The 20,054-nt window shown below is 40.0% G+C and overlaps 2 protein-coding genes across 2 annotated transcripts; both read right to left on the minus strand.

The window, feature by feature from the left end:
- Nucleotides 1–4: 4 nt before the first annotated feature.
- arl6ip4 (ADP-ribosylation factor-like 6 interacting protein 4) lies at nt 5–8,746 on the minus strand. Its single transcript, XM_053610178.1, has 6 exons — nt 8,621–8,746; nt 6,535–6,721; nt 5,255–5,590; nt 4,865–4,982; nt 4,648–4,717; nt 5–973 (listed from the first exon to the last, which is right to left on the minus strand). Exons 2-6 carry the CDS (start codon nt 6,713–6,715, stop codon nt 917–919), a joined length of 762 nt encoding a protein of 253 aa, XP_053466153.1. The 5' UTR covers nt 6,716–6,721; nt 8,621–8,746; the 3' UTR covers nt 5–916.
- Nucleotides 8,747–9,710: 964 nt separating this feature from the next.
- On the minus strand, nt 9,711–19,134 carry mthfd2 (methylenetetrahydrofolate dehydrogenase (NADP+ dependent) 2, methenyltetrahydrofolate cyclohydrolase). The gene is made up of 8 exons (XM_053610560.1): nt 18,902–19,134; nt 15,757–15,941; nt 13,891–14,013; nt 13,229–13,381; nt 12,880–12,987; nt 11,694–11,786; nt 11,317–11,442; nt 9,711–10,739 (listed from the first exon to the last, which is right to left on the minus strand). Exons 1-8 carry the CDS (start codon nt 18,979–18,981, stop codon nt 10,591–10,593), a joined length of 1,017 nt encoding a protein of 338 aa, XP_053466535.1. The 5' UTR covers nt 18,982–19,134; the 3' UTR covers nt 9,711–10,590.
- Between the last annotated feature and the right edge of the window lie 920 nt (nt 19,135–20,054).

A 20,054-nucleotide genomic window follows, 5' to 3' on the forward strand; every position in this document is an offset into this window, starting at 1 on the left:
GCTGACGATGGCACACAGTACACCACGGAGTATACTGCTCAGTGCACACCGAGACATACCAGATCGGCTACAGCATTAAAAAAAGATGCTATGGCAATAACGGCAGCATTTATTTTGTCTTAACTGAATTAGTGGGTTTATTTGTCTCAGTTTGTGAATTTGTATTGGCTTGGTAGCTTTGTTGTTTCCCCTTATTTAAAATGTATTTAATTGGTACTATTACTATGAAATGGCTGGGTTTCACAAAATTTCCATTCAATTTGTTCATGTAATTTAATTAAATAATAATAATGAAATATGACATTAACTCACGTATATAATAGCAGTCACTCATTGCCTAAAACTCATTATATGATTTGAAGCCAATCAACAGAGGTTCACATTAATGAGTTTCCTTATACATAACTTTACATACACGCATGAGCTTTCGAAGGATACAAATACAAATCCTAACAAGATTTTCATTAACACCAAATTTCTTATGTAAACTGTCCTATGACTTACGGTATAACTTAGTTCATTCATATCCAGCTTGACAAATGAGGCCTCGGCTTTACTGGCATGTCCTCCAATTCCATGGATCCTTAATATTGACTACAATATCGGTCACACAATAATGAATAGGAGTATGTGTTCCAACAGTACATCAAATGATCACATGCAAGATGCTATTTATTTGATCATTTATTTGCTGGTCTGTAATACTATTTTAAAAAAAAAGCAAAAGCAGGAATATTCAGATAATCTTTAGAGCATTTCAAGAAGTAGATCAGGAACAAATTTTAGACAATTTCAAAGGCATGAATACACTTTATTCAATTGAACAGATGATGCTTTCTTGAGATTCCTTAGGGTTTAGGCTTATAGCCATCTGGATATAGTTCTTACATGTCCAGTGAAGAAGTGAAGTGTTCCTCTACCTGTTAATCCCTAGTCTCTTCTGGAATGCATCGCCATCTCTCTTGGTTGCTTGCTAATGGAAGAAACCAAAGTTAGTTAAGAAAAAACCCACTATGTTCCAGCAGGACTGTGACAGGGGAGTAGGGGCGTACATATGTAAATCAATAATTTTACTACGCTGTCGAGTGAATATGTACAAAATACACAATAGCATGTTACATAATATGGAAGATACAGTCATGTGAAAAAATATATACACCCCATAGAAATTGTTGGCTTTTTTGACATATTTGTACAAGCAAACATTTGATCATCTTTGAAACAGCGCCTATTAATGAAGTTGATATACTTGAACAAAACCACAAGGAAAATGATCTTCTTCAATCATTTATGCAACAGAAATATCAACAGATGTGATATTCTTCTGTAGAAGAAGTAAGTACATCATTGGCCTCAGAAGCTAGTATTGCCCTCTTTAGCAGAAATAACATCTTGTATTTGTTTTGCATAATTGTCCAACAGGCTTGCTGGAATTTTTGACCACTCTTCCATGCAATATTCTTTCAGTTGCAAGATGTTTGATGGTTGTCTTGCATGTACTGCCTGTTTCAAATCCCCCCACAACATTTTAATGAGATTCAAATCCAGACTTTGACTAGACCATTCCATAACCCTCCATTTCTTCTTTTTGAGCCATTCCTTGGTGGATTTACCGGTGTGCTTATTATAATTATCCTGTTGAAAGGTCCACTTTCAAGTTCAACTTCAACTTTTGGACAGATGGCCTCACATTATCTCTTTGATATGATGCAGAATTCATAGTTGAATCAATGAATGCAAGCTGTCAAGTCCCTGAGGCAATAAAGCAACCCCAAACCGTAACATTTCCACCACCGTGCTTCACAGTTGGTATGAGGTGCTTCTTCTGAAAAGCTGTCTTTGGTCTGCGCCAAACATGTCTGCTGCTACTGTGGCCAAACAACTCTATCTTTGATTCGTCTGTCCAGAGAACATTATTCCAAAAGGCCTGGTCTATTCCTATATGCTCATTGGCAAAGTGTAGTCTTGCAAAGGCTTTATTCTGTCATGCCTCACATGCAGGTCAAATTTGTGCAATCGCTTTCTGATTGTAGAAGCATGCACTTTGACACCAACAGTTTCAAGACTTACTAGCAGATCCTGTGAGAATGAGTCTTTATTAGTCACATATATATTACAGCACAGGATGCTGGGGTCAGAGCGCAGGGTCAGCCATGATACAGTGCTCCTGGAGCAGGGAGGGTTAAGGGCAACCCAGAGCCTTAACCGTCAAGCCACCACTGACCCAAATGATGAAAGTTTTGTGGTTCTTGGAGAGTTCTTTTTGCATCAGACGGTCTGCTCTTGGGCTGAATTTACTGAGCAGCGACATGATCTAAGTCTGTGTGTGTCAAGTTTGAGTTTGGAGGAATGTAGATACAAACAGCTGTGGTGGTTTTCTGCAGCGTCAGTCATACTGCTGTCACCTGTACGTTGCTTTTAATATTAATATGACTATGGATCACATCATTTCTTATTAAAATGGCTGTACCACCGGAAGCTCGCTTGTCATTGGGACCAAAGGTATTAAAATTGTAAAATGTTTAAAAGAGAGAGTACAATCTGATGGTAATTATGTTTCCTAAAGACATATGGTTACAGGATTGGTGATTGCAATTAAACTGACAGCCCTGATACCACGACAGTTACATTGGATGATAGAATTCTCCATTACCTGTTAGAAAGAATAGGGACAGGTGGCCTGATTCTGCCTTTAGGGGACAGACTTCTACTATGACCTTCACTCTCTTTCATTTCCACTTCTCTAGTTTGCCCGGACTTTGAAGTTTCGTCCTGGGGTGCATTTGATTGTGAAGAGCTTGCCTTTCTATTGTTTGTATTTGCTTTTTGGTTCTCTGTTATCAAGCTCTGATTGGAATGAATGTCATTTAGAAGAGTTTCGCTCTGGGTTCCTGTATTCTTCTTTGGGGGAGTATTACTATAATTTGTAGTTTGGGGTTTATCTTTGTGCATCTGTCGGGCAATCTATTGTTCTCACAGCTTCTTTTTTTTTGCAGCAGCAGAGGCAAAGGTTTTATTCAGAATAAACACAGGGACAGCAGCCACCATTTTCTTTGCTTCAAGATAACTGATTCTCTTAGTACATCTGATCTTCTGTATTTCTTTTTTCTTTGATCCACATGGGACACTGTTTTGATGCAGCTGAGTAACATTTACAACATGATGAGCAGTTACAACATTTAGGTGGTTTTCACAACCCTCTTTGTCGTGGCCCTCCTCCCTACAGTTGCAACAGATATGTTTATTGTTGCAGCCATTGGATCCATGTCCATACCTTTGACAGTTGAAACACAGCAGAGGGTTGGGTACAAATAGGTCCACCGGAACACTTAGGTATCCAATTCGAATTTCTCCTGGAAATAGCGGTTCATTAAAAGCGAGGATATACATACTAGTTTTGATTGTTTGCTCTTCTCTCTTGATTATTATTCTTTTAACATTCTTTACTCCTTGAGTCTTGAGCTCATGCGTTATTTCTTCTTCATCCACGTCGGCCAGCACTCTAGTGCGGATTACTCCTTTACTGTAATTCAGAGTTGGATGAGGGAAGGTCTTTATCTGTACTCCAGCTAACATGCTGGCATGTTGCAGGTTTTCAGCATTGGCCTTTTTACTGCACACCACAAGAATTTGACCAGATGCAAACTTTTTCCACTTCTTTTACTGTACTTCCAATGATCTTTTGTATAGCAAAAGGGGAAAGCTTGCTGATTGGGAAATCTGGAGCAGCAGTGCTTCAATGATGATAAATTTTGTCCAGTCATCATTATTCAGTATAGAGGCACATCTGTTTTCTTATGTATTACCAGGTGTCTAAGTCCAAACAACGTTTTTTTAAGGTGTGTTTTGAGGCCATGTTTTAGGTTTTCAGTCTCATCATCTCTGCTCCCCACCCACCATGGCGCCCAAAAGAGAGTTATGCACAGTGCCGTGGATCTCCAGCAGATTATGCATCAGGGATACCGGGATGATGTACTCAAGCAAACTCAGCAAGAAGTTGCTCAGTTTACTTGATTAACCCTTAGCCAACGCCTACTGAGAAATATTTGATGTTCAGTTATCCTACATAGAGCAGTCCCAGCCATTCCAACCTCTCGCCTAGGTGAAGTAGGAGTAGGAGCCAAAGTACCATGTTGAAATATAATGGCGTCTGCAGCAAACCGCGTTTCTCTGGAACCAGGATCCCTTCCTCCACCGACACAGGTTGCAACTCAAGACAAACGAGTCGTCTCTACTACTATTTCTTATAGTAGTAAAGAGGTAAAAAAAAAAAAAAAAAAAAAAGGCATCTATTAAACTCTGGGTTCTTCTCTGGGTTCTTTGTGGTGGAAAAACCTTTATAACCGTGACTCTATAGCAAGGGGGGCTTGAGGGTTGTTCTCTCTTGCCCAAGGAGAAGACCCTAAGCACTATGGCAGGAAGGAGCACGCCACTGTTCCTTTCATGGGCTATCGTCATAAAGATGGGTCCCCTGCCGTACCCAGCTGTATACTTTCAATGAAATTGACACCTTGTATTGATAATGTCACAAATCTTGCCATGTAAGACCACAAAACTTTTGTCACTTGTTGAAACTCTATATTTAACTATATTTAAAGTATAAGAAAATTTGTTGAATTGAAAGAGTGGTGAAATGGCAATAAATACCTTATTGATGTCTTTGTGCTTCTCCCTGCTGACAATCTCTTCCAAAATCTCGCCATCTCCTCTCACAAGCCTAGGAGTAAAGTAATACACAGTTCAGTCTATTGTCTGTGGGTGCAGTGAGTGAATGAGAGAATATAATTTCCTTATTATTAATGATTTATTTAGTCCTTTTTTTCCCATATCTAGGTAATTTGTGCTACTAGAGGGGGTGACACACCTGGTACGTCCGGTCTGAGGGTCAACAACTCGCCGGATGACACTCTGTCTGGCTTCATACTCCTCTTTCGTCATGGGCCTTTTGGTGGAGAAACTGGCTTTCTGTTCATCGGTCATCACTGAAGTAAATGAAAGGACATTATGATACTACTGATCTACTGGATCAGGGGTGTTGAATCTTATCCACAATGGGCCGGTGAGGATGCAGGTTTTCATTCCAACCAAGCACCTGATTCCATCTGTTTAATCAGTTGATCTTGGCTTTCACTAGACTTAGGCATGGCTTCTGCTTGGTTGGAATAAAAACCTGCATCCACAGATCATAAGATTGGACACCTCTGTTCTGGATTAATAGGTGGATGATACATTTCAATTCATCTGATACACTCACCAGGACCATGTTCTGTGGTATCATCGCTTTGCCAGGTCTCTATGTAGGACTGGGTTTTTTCTATTTGAACAGGTACTGGAACAGGGATCATCAGTGGAGCTTTATTTGCTGCTGCTTCAGCCCTAGCTGCTAACTTCTTCATCTTCTTAAGCCTTTTCTTCTCCTTTTTCACCTTTTTTCTCTCCTTTTCTTTCATTTTCTTCAATTGCTTCTTGGCCTTTTTATGCTTTCTCTTCTTGGCCTCGTCATCGCTGGATGAAGACGAAGACGATGAGCTGCTTGATGAAGAGGAAGAACGATGTTTTCTTTTCCGCCTTTTCTTCTCAGATTTGCACTCTAAATACAAGTGCATTCGGGTCTCAAGTAAAAGCTGTGCATTATATATATACACACACATACACATACATATACATACACACACACACACACACACACACACACACATATATATATGTATATTTCACAAATTAACCACAAACATTTTATTATACATAACCAAGCCCACAGGCTGAGTGCTGCAGCTAATCGCGGCGGTGCCGATATTCTGTATAACCGTGCGATCGAGTGCAATATTTTATATTTTATACTTTACAACAATTCTATAAACAAGAAAGCAATATTGAGTAACTGACATTTCAGACACATTACGGCCAAAGGTTCTGTTCATTTTTGCTCTGCTAGTAGAAATAGATCCCGAAGAAGCCACGCCCACTGATTCGATAGCTCACATCGATTTGTACATTCTCATTTAAGGTGTTTCTGGTGAAACTGGCTTCATTTCATCCTTTTCATCTTCATCTGACGAACTCGCATATAGTAAGTCAAAAGAGATCCCTGGATGAAGCGACTCAAATCTAAACGAACCACTACGTGATACAGTGTTGTTTATTATACGGAAATAGAGGGCACAGCGAAAAAAGATTCACAGAGGGGGACTTTCTGGAAAATCAAAGCTTGAGTCCAGACAATACAGAGCTAAAGTATGCCTCAGTGGTTGGTATCTTGTATTTTGCTTAACACAGTACCAAAAGCTGCATATGTGGTAAACAATAATGCGTTAATATGTTTATACAAACATTCTTAAAAGGGAACTGATAAGTTTTAGGACACATACTTATAAAGTGAAAAAACAAACCATTACCCAACTAATTTAAGTGATTTATGGATTAGTCCAACATCCAAAGATGTTTTTTGAAAACAGACATCTTTGAAAATTGAAATTTTCAGACAAAAACAACAACAACAAGAAAACAAAGAGAGAGAGAAACACTCCAAAATACCTGCACTTTGGCTCTTGCTGGAACCATGTGCACGTTTCTTGTGAGGGCTTGGACTTGCAGAGCTGGAGCTGGAGGATGAAGAGCTGGATCGGTGACGTTCTTTCTTTGATGATCTTCGTTCTTTTCCATGCCTACTCACAGAGATCGCAGGAGATCTGCTGCGGGACCGACTTCTCCCCATTGTAACCTACAGTATTTTTGCAAATAGATGCAAAGCTCTTACATTTAATCTTGAATGGATAGGCTAAAACAATGCAAAAAGGAGAAATAGAGAGTTAATGAAGAGACATGATAATAGAGAGCAGTATTCCACTCAGTACTGTGTACACGTGACCCTTAATTGCTAATAATATTTCACTTGCCATTCATGCATTAAATATAAGCTCATATCATTATGTATTCCTTTGTTCTGCACAGGTGGTTTCTGGTTGTTCCATTTCATTTAATAAAAAAACAAACAAGATGAGGTACAGCGTATTCCCTCCTGTATCCCCCGCGTACAGCGTATCCCCTCCCGTATCCCCTCCCGTATCCCCCGCGTACACCGTATCCCCTCCCGTATCCCCCGCGTACAGCGTATCCCCTCTCGTATCCCCCGCGTACAGCGTATCCCCTCACGTATCCCCACCTGTATCCCCCGCGTACAGCGTATCCCCTCCCGTATCCCCCGCGTACAGCGTATCCCCTCCCGTATCCCCGCCTGTATCCCCTCCCGTATCCCCCGCGTACACCGTATCCCCTCCCGTATCCCCGCCTGTATCCCCCGCGTACAGCGTACCCCCTCCCGTATCCCCACCTGTATCCCCTGCGTACAGCGTATCCCCTCCCGTATCCCCGCCTGTATCCCCACCTGTGTCCCCCGCGTAAAGCATATCCCCTCCCGTATCCCCACCTGTATCCCCACCTGTATCCCCACCTGTATCCCCACCTGTGTCCCCCGCGTACAGCGTATCCCCTCCCGTATCCCCACCTGTATCCCCACCTGTGTCCCCCACGTACAGCGTATCCCCTCCCGTATCCCCTCCTGTATCCCCACCTGTGTCCCCCGCGTAAAGCATATCCCCTCCCGTATCCCCACCTGTATCCCCACCTGTATCCCCACCTGTGTCCCCCGCGTACAGCGTATCCCCTCCCGTATCCCCACCTGTATCCCCCGCGTAAAGCATATCCCCTCCCGTATCCCCACCTGTATCCCCACCTGTATCCCCACCTGTGTCCCCCGCGTACAGCGTATCCCCTCCCGTATCCCCACCTGTATCCCCCGCGTAAAGCATATCCCCTCCCGTATCCCCACCTGTGTCCCCTGCGTACAGCGCATCCCCTCCCGTATCCCCGCCTGTATCCCCCGCGTACAGCGTATCCCCTCCCGTATCCCCGCCTGTATCCCCCACATACAGCGTATCCCCCGCGTACAGCGTATCCCCTCCTGTATCCCCGCCTGTATCCCCCGCATACAGCGTATCCCCTCCCGTATCCCCGCCTGTATCCCCCGCATACAGCGTATCCCCTCCCGTATCTCCGCCTGTATCCCCACCTGTATCCCCCGCATACAGCGTATCCCCCGCATACAGCGTATCCCCTCCCGTATCCCCCGCGTACAGCGTATCCCCTCCCGTATCCCCACCTGTATCCCCCGCGTACAGCGTATCCCCTCCCGTATCCCCACCTGTATCCCCCGCGTCCAGCGTATCCCCTCCCGAATCCCCTCCCGTATCATATTTATTCGTTCATAACACCTGACAGAAATGTTAGGTTTCACTTTAATGAACCTGTACCACAGTGTTTCACTTTAATGAACCTGTACCACAGTGTAATCACTTTAATGAACCTGTACCACAGTGTAATCACTTTAATGAACCTGTACCACAGTGTTTCACTTTAATGAACCTGTACCACAGTGTTTCACTTTAATGAACCTGTACCACAGTGTAATCACTTTAATGAACCTGTACCACAGTGTTTCACTTTAATGAACCTGTACCACAGTGTTTCACTTTAATGAACCTGTACCACAGTGTTTCACTTTAATGAACCTGTACCACAGTGTTTCACTTTAATGAACCTGTACCACAGTGTAATCACTTACCGAATTTAAGCAGAAAACCCCCTCAGGTTATTTTCTATAAAATAAATTAAAGAACAGGTAAAGTCTCTTTTCTTCTTTTGTGGTAAATCAGTATGTCCATACTCCGAGAATGCGCTTAACGTACTAACTGGTTCCGGAACACAACTTCCGGTGCGTATTCAACATATTTCAAAATATAAGTTCCAGTAAACGCTTGTTTACATCGCGTAATTTGGTCATTATCTGATTTCGGCAGTTACCAGATTACTCAAATTGTCATGTAAAGCGTACACTACGATTATTATTATTTTTACCAGTTTGTATACTGGTATTTGATATACTTTATTTTTCATTGACATTTACCATCTTTGGTAGACACACTTATCCAGCAGGACTTACACAACCCAGTTTTCGTTGAGTAAATCATAACTAGATATTATTAGTAGATATTACCTGAACGATATTTAAACGTAAATGTAATGTTATTGTTGATTTTAAACATTTACCATACACAAAAAAAAAAATTGTATACAAAAAGTACAATTTCAGTTTCAGGACATCTGAGTAAAAGTAATAAAAATAAAGAAACAAATAAAGTGTTTTTAATTTCAGTTGTGAAAGTCCTTCATGATCGAGTGAATGGTGCCATGAATGATCACACCCTTGAAGTGTATGTGCTGAACAGAGGCAACAAATCAATCAGGTCAGGAAAGAGACAATTCTGATGAGTATACACTCATTTCAATTGTTTGGCTCCAGCTCCTTCACTAGTTCCTTTGTTGCTGTCTTGGGATACACTTGAACCTTTAAGACCAAAGTTCCTTCATCCCTAGGAGTTCATTTGTGCCTCCCTTGTGGTGGCAAGATTTTTATATTTGCAAACAGTTGTTTGTACAGAGGCTCACAGCACCTTGGAAATTGCTCCTAAAGAGGAACTGGACTTCACAGCCAACAACCAGGGAAGATGAAGGCTAACACCTTTTACATCTGAGAAATAAATAAATAAATCCTAGCAACAATTCAAGTGAGTATTTGGAGAGACATTAGCAACTGTATTGAATGAGCTCTAGGTCATTACCCTATACAGAAATAAACCATAAAAAGACAGAAACACTTCATTCAAGCTTTATTTAATCTGCACATACAAAGGCACCTGCAGTGCTAACTTAAAGCTTAATTTCTCATACAGAAGTCTGAAGTGCCATGTGTTATTTATCTCCACTCATAGAGCAAATAGTGATCATGGCTCTCTTTCACTGGTCTAAGATTACACGCCTTGCTACACTCCTAAACAGGACAAGAAAAGTGTGTTACTTGACAAACACCTTCTTATTTCAAGTGTCATTCCATGAACCAACTTTAATAAATAACCACAAGGAAGTAAAAGAGGCCTTAATCACATGGACTGGTAATGGTATGTCATAGCCTCTTGACTAGCCCCATTCATGTTTAAAACAATACAAAAAAAAAAGTCATTTATATTAATAAGGAAAACATTAATGTCCTAATGATTGTCAAAAAAAAGCACATACATTGAAGATAAATAAATATTTTTGTATAACAAGCCACAAGCCATATATAAAGGGCTGTCATAGCTCTAATAGCAAAACTCTTAAGCTGTGCTGAGCGAGTAATATAGTTGACGCATTATCTAGACTGGGAGTGAAGACTTCGACTCCTGGAAGAACAACGTACTGCAAAGTTGAGTGTTTCACCTGATTTAACACATCCAATTCTCTTAATTTATCAAGGCTCTCATAAGTGTGTTTCAAACTGCGTGTTTGAAGGAGACATGACTGTAATACATTCACTTCACTAAGCCTTTAGCATGTTCAAATAGTTCACGCCATATAACTGACTTGACTTTAAAAGGTTGTGATTTACAAACCAAGTGATGTACTCAAAAATAGGACGTGGAGCTATTGCATTGCCATCTGCTCCCAAAGTGGGATGTGGAATGTGAAACACAAGGAGCATGGTGAACAGGTGTGTTAGGAGGATGCCACCATATGCATCCGCTCTGGAGGGGTCAGGAGGAGATTTTTTGCTGCCTTAATAGTATTTTTCATTAACATAGCAACAGTCATGGGTCCAACACCTCCTGGGACCGGAGTGATATAGCTGGCCTTCTTTCGCACCCCTAAAAAAAAAAAAAAAAGAAGAAAGATACAGTATCAGCATCATAGCTTTAGAAATAGGGAATTAAAAATCTAATCTAGTCCTGCAGTGAATCTGCTAAGGGCATGGATAATCACAGTGGGCTGGCAGGGATATTCTCCATCACCAAGAACTCACACACTGTGAAGAAACATTTTATTTGATATACAATTACGTTAAACTAGTCTTATATTTGAAAATCCTGAAATAAGATACAAGCTAATTTTAGCCTGTAATGCTCAGGTGTCTATTACAGGTTTCTAATACTTTGGCTTATCTCCAAGTTACCACCTTATTTGACGTACCAAATTTGTCTGCTTGCTCCTAAATGTCATGCAAGCTGCGTTAGTCTAACACATATCTAATTTATTGTTGAACAGTTCATGTTAGGATTGAAATGTCTGTTAATGTCTGTGATTTATCCGACAGCACTACTCTAGTAATGGTTTCGCTAAAACGAAGGGTTAAAAACAAAGCAGAAACCCCCCTACACACACCAGACAGATGTGTTGCTGAAATGGGGACTGATTTCTTTCAGTTCCACTTCCTCCCATCTTTACCTTCAAAGTCCACATCACCAACAAGTCTGTCCTTTCCAGTCAAAGGGTCCTGTATTCTGTTGATGCCCACGTCAATGACAGCTGCTCCTTCTTTGATCATATCTGCAGTGATGAGGTTGGGAATACCTTCGAGAAACATTAGAGATGGCAAAATCTGAGGAATTTGCTATGGAGAAAATCTTGAGCAACTGTGTGTGAAACCACAGAGTGTGTACAGTTAAAAGCAATAGATAATAAAATGTAAAATCAAGACCATGCATTTATTTCTCACACTATGGACCTGCACTGTGCAGCTATTCATGTTCTTTAATGCATATTATGAATGTAGAACACATTTACACCAGGAAATGGCAGTAGAAAGTAGAGAAGGTTGTTACCGGCTGCCGCAACAATGATGTCAGCAATTTTTGTGTGTTGCCGAAGTTGCTCCTTAGGTGTGTAACGGTGAGAGATAGTAACTGTAGCATCGCCTAAAGACGCAAAAGAGCATCAATACAAACTGTACAAACCGTTGTTCTTAAAGCGCACCTATTATGGTTTTGAAACGTGTCTAATTTTGTTTTAAAGGTCTCATACAATAGATTTAGATGTATCCGAGGTCTAAAAACACTTTAATGTGCTCATAATTTAAACTGCAGCATGATCCGTTCTAAAGGATCCATTCTAAACCCCTCCTTTCAGAGAGCATACTCTGCTGATTGGTCAGATGTCCCAGTCTGTTGTGATTGGTCTACCGTGGTCAGCGTGTGTCAAAAACACCCACTACCGTAACGAGTTTCTGCTCCGTCTGTCAGTGAGCAGCCGATGAAGACCAGAGGCGGGGCTTATTGTTACAAACCTACGTAGGTTAGTACAGGAAGTAAGTGTGGAATTACCAACAACTCGTTTCAGCTGTTCAGAATCGGTTCCTTCTTTTGGGAGTCAAAAACCCTGTTTGTCGTGCGCTTTGATTTTTGAAACTTTGCAGACTTTTTACATTCACAAACAGCTCTATAACACACTACATGAAAGGTCATATCTGAAAACCCATAATCGGTGCAATTTAAAGCAAAAACGGAATCATTTAAGTAATGATAGGATAAACAAGAACATCATTTGAACTTAACTGAGACAATATCTTTTAATTAGAGACTGAGAGATTAGAGATCACTCTTTCTTTTCGGAAGCTGGTTTTATACTACTAAGTTTTAAATGTTACCGAATTCCTTAAATTATTATAATAAAACTCCCTAAACACACTACTGCTCTACAGGAAAGAAATACATAGCCATCAACTTGATTTACACAAAACTAGATTTAAAAAAAACCAAACAAACCCAGATTTCCTTGTGCGCAAAATTCAATTCAAAATACATGAACTATAATTCCAGAATAACATTTCAGTACAGTTCATGTTAAACAAATGAATTGCAATAAATAGCATGTTTATAATAGAAAGTTAGCTTGTTTCAGAATCATATCAGATTAGGTCTTAGGTCTAATATTCCGATCAGCAGTAAATGGATATAGGATCGGTGCCATCTCCTATACAGTACTACTGTAAAGCTCTAATGACTAACTCACCTCCTGGCCTTTCGTGTCTTCCATCTGTGTGTAAAAGCATAGCGATCGGCATTCCCACGTTCTTAGACCGACCAGCAACCAATACATTTTTCCCCAGAGTAGGAATGCCTTTGGAAAGAGAAGAAAGCAATCAGAAATATATAAACAATACTAAAAAAAATGGTTTCCATATACACACACACACACACACACACATATATATACATATACATTATATATATACATATACATATATACATACATATTATGTATATATAATAACCAACTATTATATATATTATAACCAAAACCAACTGGGCCAGGACCCATTAAAACTCATTATTAATTCATGATATTAAGTACTTCTAACCTGTACGCTTAATGATTTCCCATACTCCCCATGGTGTGGCGGGCAACATGGAGGACTGGTCCAAGCACAAACGACCAACGTTGACCACATGGAATCCATCGACATCTTTATCTGGACTGACTGCGTTACATATACGCCGCTCATCGATGTGCTCTGCAGGTCAGACAGTCAAACACCTTTAAAGCCTTTAGATCAGGATTCAAAGCAGATTTTTAGGTAGACCTATACAAAGATTTAGCATTCATCAGATAATATACAACACACATCACTTTGCAGGTAGACATTTACTCATACATTTACATTTCCAAGTCTCACGTGCAGATTTCCATGTCCTGTGGTGGTCCAATAATAGATAGAGTAGTCAATCATGCACAATCAGTTATTGTACACCCAATTTCAACTACAGAATTATCTGCAACCGTCATTAAAATGAGCAAAAATTAGTACATATAATGTATTCGATATACATTTTGAACTTTCTGGATTGTCGCATAAACCAACAGTCAGATTCTGGTCTCACTTGTGCCAGTAAAAATAAAAAAAGTTGACTGTATACTGTAGGGTTACCTGATGAAATGGCAATTCAACGTGCACTATACTTTACAACCTAAAACTTTAAGGCACAATATAAAATTGTGTTTAAATTAAATGTATAATCCTACCAGGCAGAGGCAACTGTACAAGAAGACCGTCCACTCTGTGGTCGGAGTTGAGTTTGTCAATCAGCTCCATGAGCTCTTCCTCAGAGACAGAAGAAGGCTTTAGTATGGTTTCACTTGTGATACCTATACACAAACCCAAGAGAGACAGCACAAACAAAAAAAAATCACTAATCAATATATCAAACCAAAATAAACACTGATTTTCTTCTCACATGCACACCTGTAAATTACCAGGCGGGTGCACAGCACAGCTGATTTGCATTTGGTGACATGCACAAAACTCCATAAAATACATAGTTCACAGAGTTGAAGTGTGTAAACAGCAACAAGATATATTACCAGTCTGATGTTAATAATGAAGTAGATATGCTTTTGTTTGTGGTGCGTGAATGTGAGACTAACCGGAGGTTTTTTTAGAATTCAGTCAATGTTAATATGAATTAATAACATTCAATAAGTTAAGAAATCTTACTTTAATCTTCAGAATTTAGTTCATGTGTTAATGTTAATTAGAGTAATGTGTTTTCTGTTTATGAGACCAGTTACTGTCAAACAACTTGTAAATAAAAACTTTATTCTCTCCATTTCAACATTTCCTTCAGAATTGTGGAATTAATTATTATTACTTTAAAAGAAGGTATAAAAGGCAGAACTATCGGTAATCGGCCGATATCACTCTGAATAATCGGTTATCGTATCGGCTGAGAAATTTAGTATCGGTGCATCTATATATTAGTATATGATAGATCATAGCACGGTACAACAAAATTTCCATTAGTATAAAAATAATCACAGTTATCATGGTATTAATCAACCATTTAAAAACACACACGCCAGTGGTGAAAACTGTATTAAATATTTGTACAAAAGACTTTTTGCACATCCTTGTATACGGCATATAAGAACTACCAAAAGGAAACAACAAGATGAAATCCCCCGTCTGTTCTTCTTTCTGCAGGACAAGATTTCAGGACATTTGTAATTACTGTTATACGAACAACGTTGCTGGATGACGTCTGTAATGATTATGTCCGATTCGCAAGGGATAAGAGATCTCTGTATAAAATTACAGAGATGGGAGGGTCTTCATGATGTACACACGGTTGTCAAATTCCGTCTGTACTTTTTAAATACATTGCGTACATACACGTTTTCATACAAACTGATTGTTTTGAGCCAAGTCGCTCTTGATCCTTAGTAAGGTCACATGACCATAACATACATGTAGGCTACACCTGAGCTAAGAAATCATTAACTTACATAAAACCTTTAGAACCAGCACTTCACTGACGAGTCCTTTCCAACACTGTTTATAGAAAGAAACACAACAGTGCAGTCTCTTACAACGCGAGTATTTATCACGCGGTCATTACAAGCTGAAAGAGACACTGAATGTGAGGAAAGGAGCCACGTTGATCCAAAACAAAAAAAACAAAAAAAACTGTAATCTGTATTGTGTATATATAATTTTAATCTGTATTGTGAAAATAAAAAGTCACCAGCGAGAGAAGCATCCACCCAATCATACAGTGTGACTAACCAGGAAACTGTGACGGTGCAACAACCCTAGTGTGCATGCAAGTGAGGTCACTAGGGCAGGACCTCAGAAACAAAAATACACACAATGAGAAAGAAAAACCTTTTTTGTGTAAAGAAATGTTTAGTGTGTCAGCAGGTCTCGAATAATAAAAATATTCCCACATTGGGGAGAAGGGGGGATAATATTTATTTATCACATATAATGTGGTCATCATGGTATCCAACTTTATCAGGGATCAGTATTTTGCCCATATCGTGCAGCCCTATTGTAGCACACTATTGTTGATGCAATATATTTTGAATATGTAGTGTACCATCGATCCTTACCTACATCAGCAGCAGCACGGGTCTTGTTGAGTACGTAAGAATGGCTGGCTGGATTGTCGCCCACTAGCACCACACTAAGATGAGGTCGTCTATTGCCAGTCGTAACCCATTTCTCCACATCAACCCGTGCCTCTTCGCGGATCTGACGGGCCAACTTCCTACCAGAGATGACCACAGCTTCTGGCCTGAGGGTGAGGAGTCGATGTTCAGAGCAGGGAGTATGTTATGACTAATTTGATCACACACACAACTTCTAATTGACTATGATTACTTTAGAAAAAAAAGGTACACAAATACTGTTCCTGGTCATTCGTGTCCAAGTTTTATCATCACTGCCATTAAGATATTAAGCCTGAAATAATTCTGACACCATTGTTATGTATCTTCAATTCATAGATAATTGAAATGACCGTTGGGTACTACTCTTTCCCCCTCAGACACAGCTGCTGGAGTCAGTGTATGCTCAGAGAAATTACAGCAAGCTACAGTCCAACTGTGGACCAGAAACTTCTGGAATGGCATCCCTAAAGCCAGTGCCTTCTAATGTGGAATGCGCTACTCGGATAACAGGTCACAAGAAAGTACGCACAGTGCATTTGATTGGAGGTCATGGTTACAGACTGTTAAAAATTCAGAATGAGATTTAGCTTTACATAATATAATTTATATAGCCTCTGCTAACCGGCTAACTCAGGTTATTGCCAAGCTACATATAAACTTACCACTGAGAAACGTCCTGTTCTTGTAATGCTTGCGATGGTGGTAACCTAGCTAACTTACATAGATATTCATTTACTGAATTAAGTTACGTTATGTTAAAGATACCTCGACTGAACTAACATTAGTATCTATTAGTATGTGGCTTGGTAGCTAAACAAAGGTAGGTTGTGCTCACACATAACGTCTTTTTCTGGTCAAAGCATTCCCCCCATATAAAATAAATAAATTTAGGGTGTTTTTGAAAAACGCAGTCTATGCCAGAGTATTATTATGTAAAACAGGTGCTGACCGCTTCAAAAAAAGACATTACGTGTGAATACAGCCTGAGATAATTATTAATTAATTAACTAATTATTTATTACTTATTTGTGAATACATATCATTTGGTTGAAACATTATTTAAAGGTGATGCATATTTTTAATGAGGAAGCCATTTTTAACTTTCTTGAATCTGTTCATCTGATTTACAGATCATAAAACTGTGAATGTTTAGAAAGATTTTACAGGGCCAACAAAGCTAGGAAGAGAAATTCAATAATAGCTATCAAGAAATTCTGCCTGTCTCCTTTATGTCCTTTGGTTGCCTTTTCAAAATAATTACATACGTATTTCCACATGTTTATTCTTCCTATTAATTAAGGTGATTCACGTATATATTTTCATTCAATTTCAAACATTATTATTTGGTGAAACGAATAGAGTTTGGACTTTGAGCACAATGTGCTTCTTTCCAGCTTTCTTTCACAAATATGGTAAGTGTAAAAATGAGCGAAAAAATGAAGTGAAAAAACACTTAAATTAACTTAAAATTGATATAACATGCATGACTGGATACCCCTGGACGAGGGTGAACCCGAGCAGCCATAAACATGTCTTATTTCGTTTTAACTTTTGCATGATGTGGTAATAATCACGTGCAGTGTCATCTCGAAAACTTTAGACCACATGGTGCAAATGACAAACATTAAGCATTAACACATGCTGGTTGTTAGGTGGCCAGATAACTAACTTACAGGTCACGAGAGAGAAAGAGAGAGAGAGAGAGAGAGTAAGAGAGAGACAGAAAGAGATAGTACGAGAGAGAGAGAGAGAGAGAGAGTGAAAATTAGAGAGAGGATGAGAGTGAGAGAGAGTGTAAGAGAAACAGAGAAAGAGAGAGAGTTTTTCGCTGTAATTAACATACATAGCAGGGTTTACATTTCCAGTTCTGAATGCTCACTGTCCATCAGGGGCAGTGGTGGCTTGGCATTTAAGGCTCTGGTTTACTGATCGGAAGGTCGGGGTTTCAGGCCCCCCACTGTTGGGCTTTTAACCCTCTCTGCTCCAGGGGTGCTGTATCATGGCTCTGGTCTGTTTGGACCAATCACACCAGATCCAGACACACCAGATCCATCTGATCAAGCCCTGAATCAGATATGATGATGATAATGAGTCTTTATTGGTCACATATACACTACAGCACAGTTAAATTCTTTTTCTTCACAGTGCCCCTGGTGTGTTTGGATCTGGAGTGCTTGGAGAAGGAAAAATGAACAATGACGTATGTGTGACGACGCAGTGCCTCCCTGTACGAGTTAGCAGAATGTATACATGTACACAGGGTTGGGAGGGTTACTTTAAAAACGTATTCGGTTACAGTTACAAATTACTTCATAAAAAATGTCCTCAGTAACGTAGCATCACAAAAGTATCACAATATATGAAAGTAACGTAATCTGATTCATTTTGGATTACTCCAGGGTCACGTATGCAAATAAAATCAAGAGAAGGGCAATATCAATCTAAAATACTTTTATTTAGAGTTTCAAAAACATGTTCAAGGTTTGGATTTGTTTTAAGAAAATAAATAAATAAACAAACACACGATTACAGCACAAAAGCTAGGGTGACCATATTCTGGTTTTTCAAAAAGAGGGCACTTTTTTTTTTTTTTTTTTAAACTCCGAGATCTATATCCGGATCCACACAAGGAGATATACAGCTGACAGAGCTGCGGTAGACTCCCGCATAGGTTTGGCTCTGTGCAAGCTTTCTACAGGATTTCATCATCCACAAGTGGCGCGTGATCCACCGGCAAGCCGCACGAGGGCGCGCGCTAATTAAGCGCTATTAGCACGCTCTCTTTCGGGTTTAATATGACCTTTTAATAACGTTAAAACACCGCACCGGAACGACGAGTACACCGGTTGTACCCACCGACGCGTAATTGAAGCGTGACTCGGAAATGAGATCAGACTGAAACCCCAGACAGTATCAGTATAGGACCACTGGACGGTTAAAAGGACGCGGGTTTAAGTGTCAAGCGTAAATAACTGTAAATAAACCGACAGCTTGTTTTCCTTCAACCACAGCATACAGAATGTCGGATTCATTCATTAGCAGCTAGGTTGTGTGTATGAACGGGGTTCAAGTAGAGGACTCTTACCTCGACACGGATAAATGAAGGTCACGTGCGTGATGCTGCGCGCGCTGGCACACTTTCCGCAACGTTCTTACACCGGCCATAATTCAGCCCCTGTAGTGTTTAATAGCGAAATATATACACATGAAAATTACAAACATACAGACAGGTCCTTGAAGAAACTGCCAAGCGCAGAGAAACCCGGACAGGAAGGGCCTGTATTATCTTCTCGATCCTCACACGCGTCACAGAGTGGGCGTGTCCGAGCCACAGGCCCCGCCCATCACACACTGCGCCAAACCCGCACATAGACAGAAATTTATGACCTCTGACCAATTTTACATCTGTAGCGGTGGTGACGTTATACCCAGGCCTGAGGAGTAACGGAATACATGTCACAGCGATACCTAAATCAGGTTACACACAAAAAATACCTGGTAATGTCAAAAAAATAAATTAATCAGATTACAGGTACATTTAGTAAAAAACATATGGGAATACTATCAGGATTACATTATTATTAATAATATTATTTTACATTTAACAGCAAAGAAATGAATCTTTTGACATAACTCAATATACACAGCTGCTTGGTTATAGTTCTGTCTAGTCGTGACTCACTGAACAACCTCCTGGTGCATGAGCGAATAAATTTTGCGCAAAGTTAATTCGGTAGAATTAAATGAACACACATTGTTCTCTGAACTGCTTTCGTTAGGGTGACCACACGTCCTCTTTTTCCCGGACATGTCCTCTTTTTCAGACCTTAAAAAAGCATCTAAATGTGAGAAAATGTCCGGGATTCGGCTTTAGTTTCATTCTGATGTGTTTATGGTGTAATACTGCATCATGTGTGTGCGTGTTTGCATTGCTTTAACCTCTCTCTGTAATTCCCACCTTCTCGCACATCAATTGCTCGATTATAAAAGGCTTGCAGCAATAATTGGCCAAATTCCTGCCTCTCAACTGTTAGTGTACTCTCAGTGAGCACGCGAAGATGAAGCGTTGTTGTGTACGGAGTCAAACAATTACATGACAACGGCAGCCAATGACAGCTGTCCTGAGTCGAAACAACACCCATGGCCATATAAGATCACTTCTAATTTCATGTTATCACATTGCTTCGTTTTACATGGTCATTCAAATGTGTAAATGATGGTAGAAGGTTCACTCACAG

This window comes from Ictalurus furcatus, chromosome 22 (genome assembly GCF_023375685.1).
Source record: "Ictalurus furcatus strain D&B chromosome 22, Billie_1.0, whole genome shotgun sequence".
Classification (NCBI taxonomy): Eukaryota; Metazoa; Chordata; class Actinopteri; order Siluriformes; family Ictaluridae; genus Ictalurus; species Ictalurus furcatus.

Coding starts and splice junctions, on each gene's coding strand:
- arl6ip4 (XM_053610178.1), bottom strand. CDS start 6,715: ATGGGGAGAAGTCGGTCCCGCAGCAGATCTCCTGCGATCTCTGTGAGT. Junction 5,591..6,534: donor CAGCAAGAGCCAAAGTGCAG/GTATTTTGGAGT, acceptor ACTTGTATTTAG/AGTGCAAATCTGAGAAGAAA. Junction 4,718..4,864: donor CCTCAGACCGGACGTACCAG/GTGTGTCACCCC, acceptor CTTTACTCCTAG/GCTTGTGAGAGGAGATGGCG.
- mthfd2 (XM_053610560.1), bottom strand. CDS start 18,981: ATGGCCGGTGTAAGAACGTTGCGGAAAGTGTGCCAGCGCGCGCAGCAT. Junction 13,382..13,890: donor TGTACAGTTGCCTCTGCCTG/GTAGGATTATAC, acceptor TCTGACCTGCAG/AGCACATCGATGAGCGGCGT. Junction 12,988..13,228: donor GGAAATCATTAAGCGTACAG/GTTAGAAGTACT, acceptor CTCTTTCCAAAG/GCATTCCTACTCTGGGGAAA.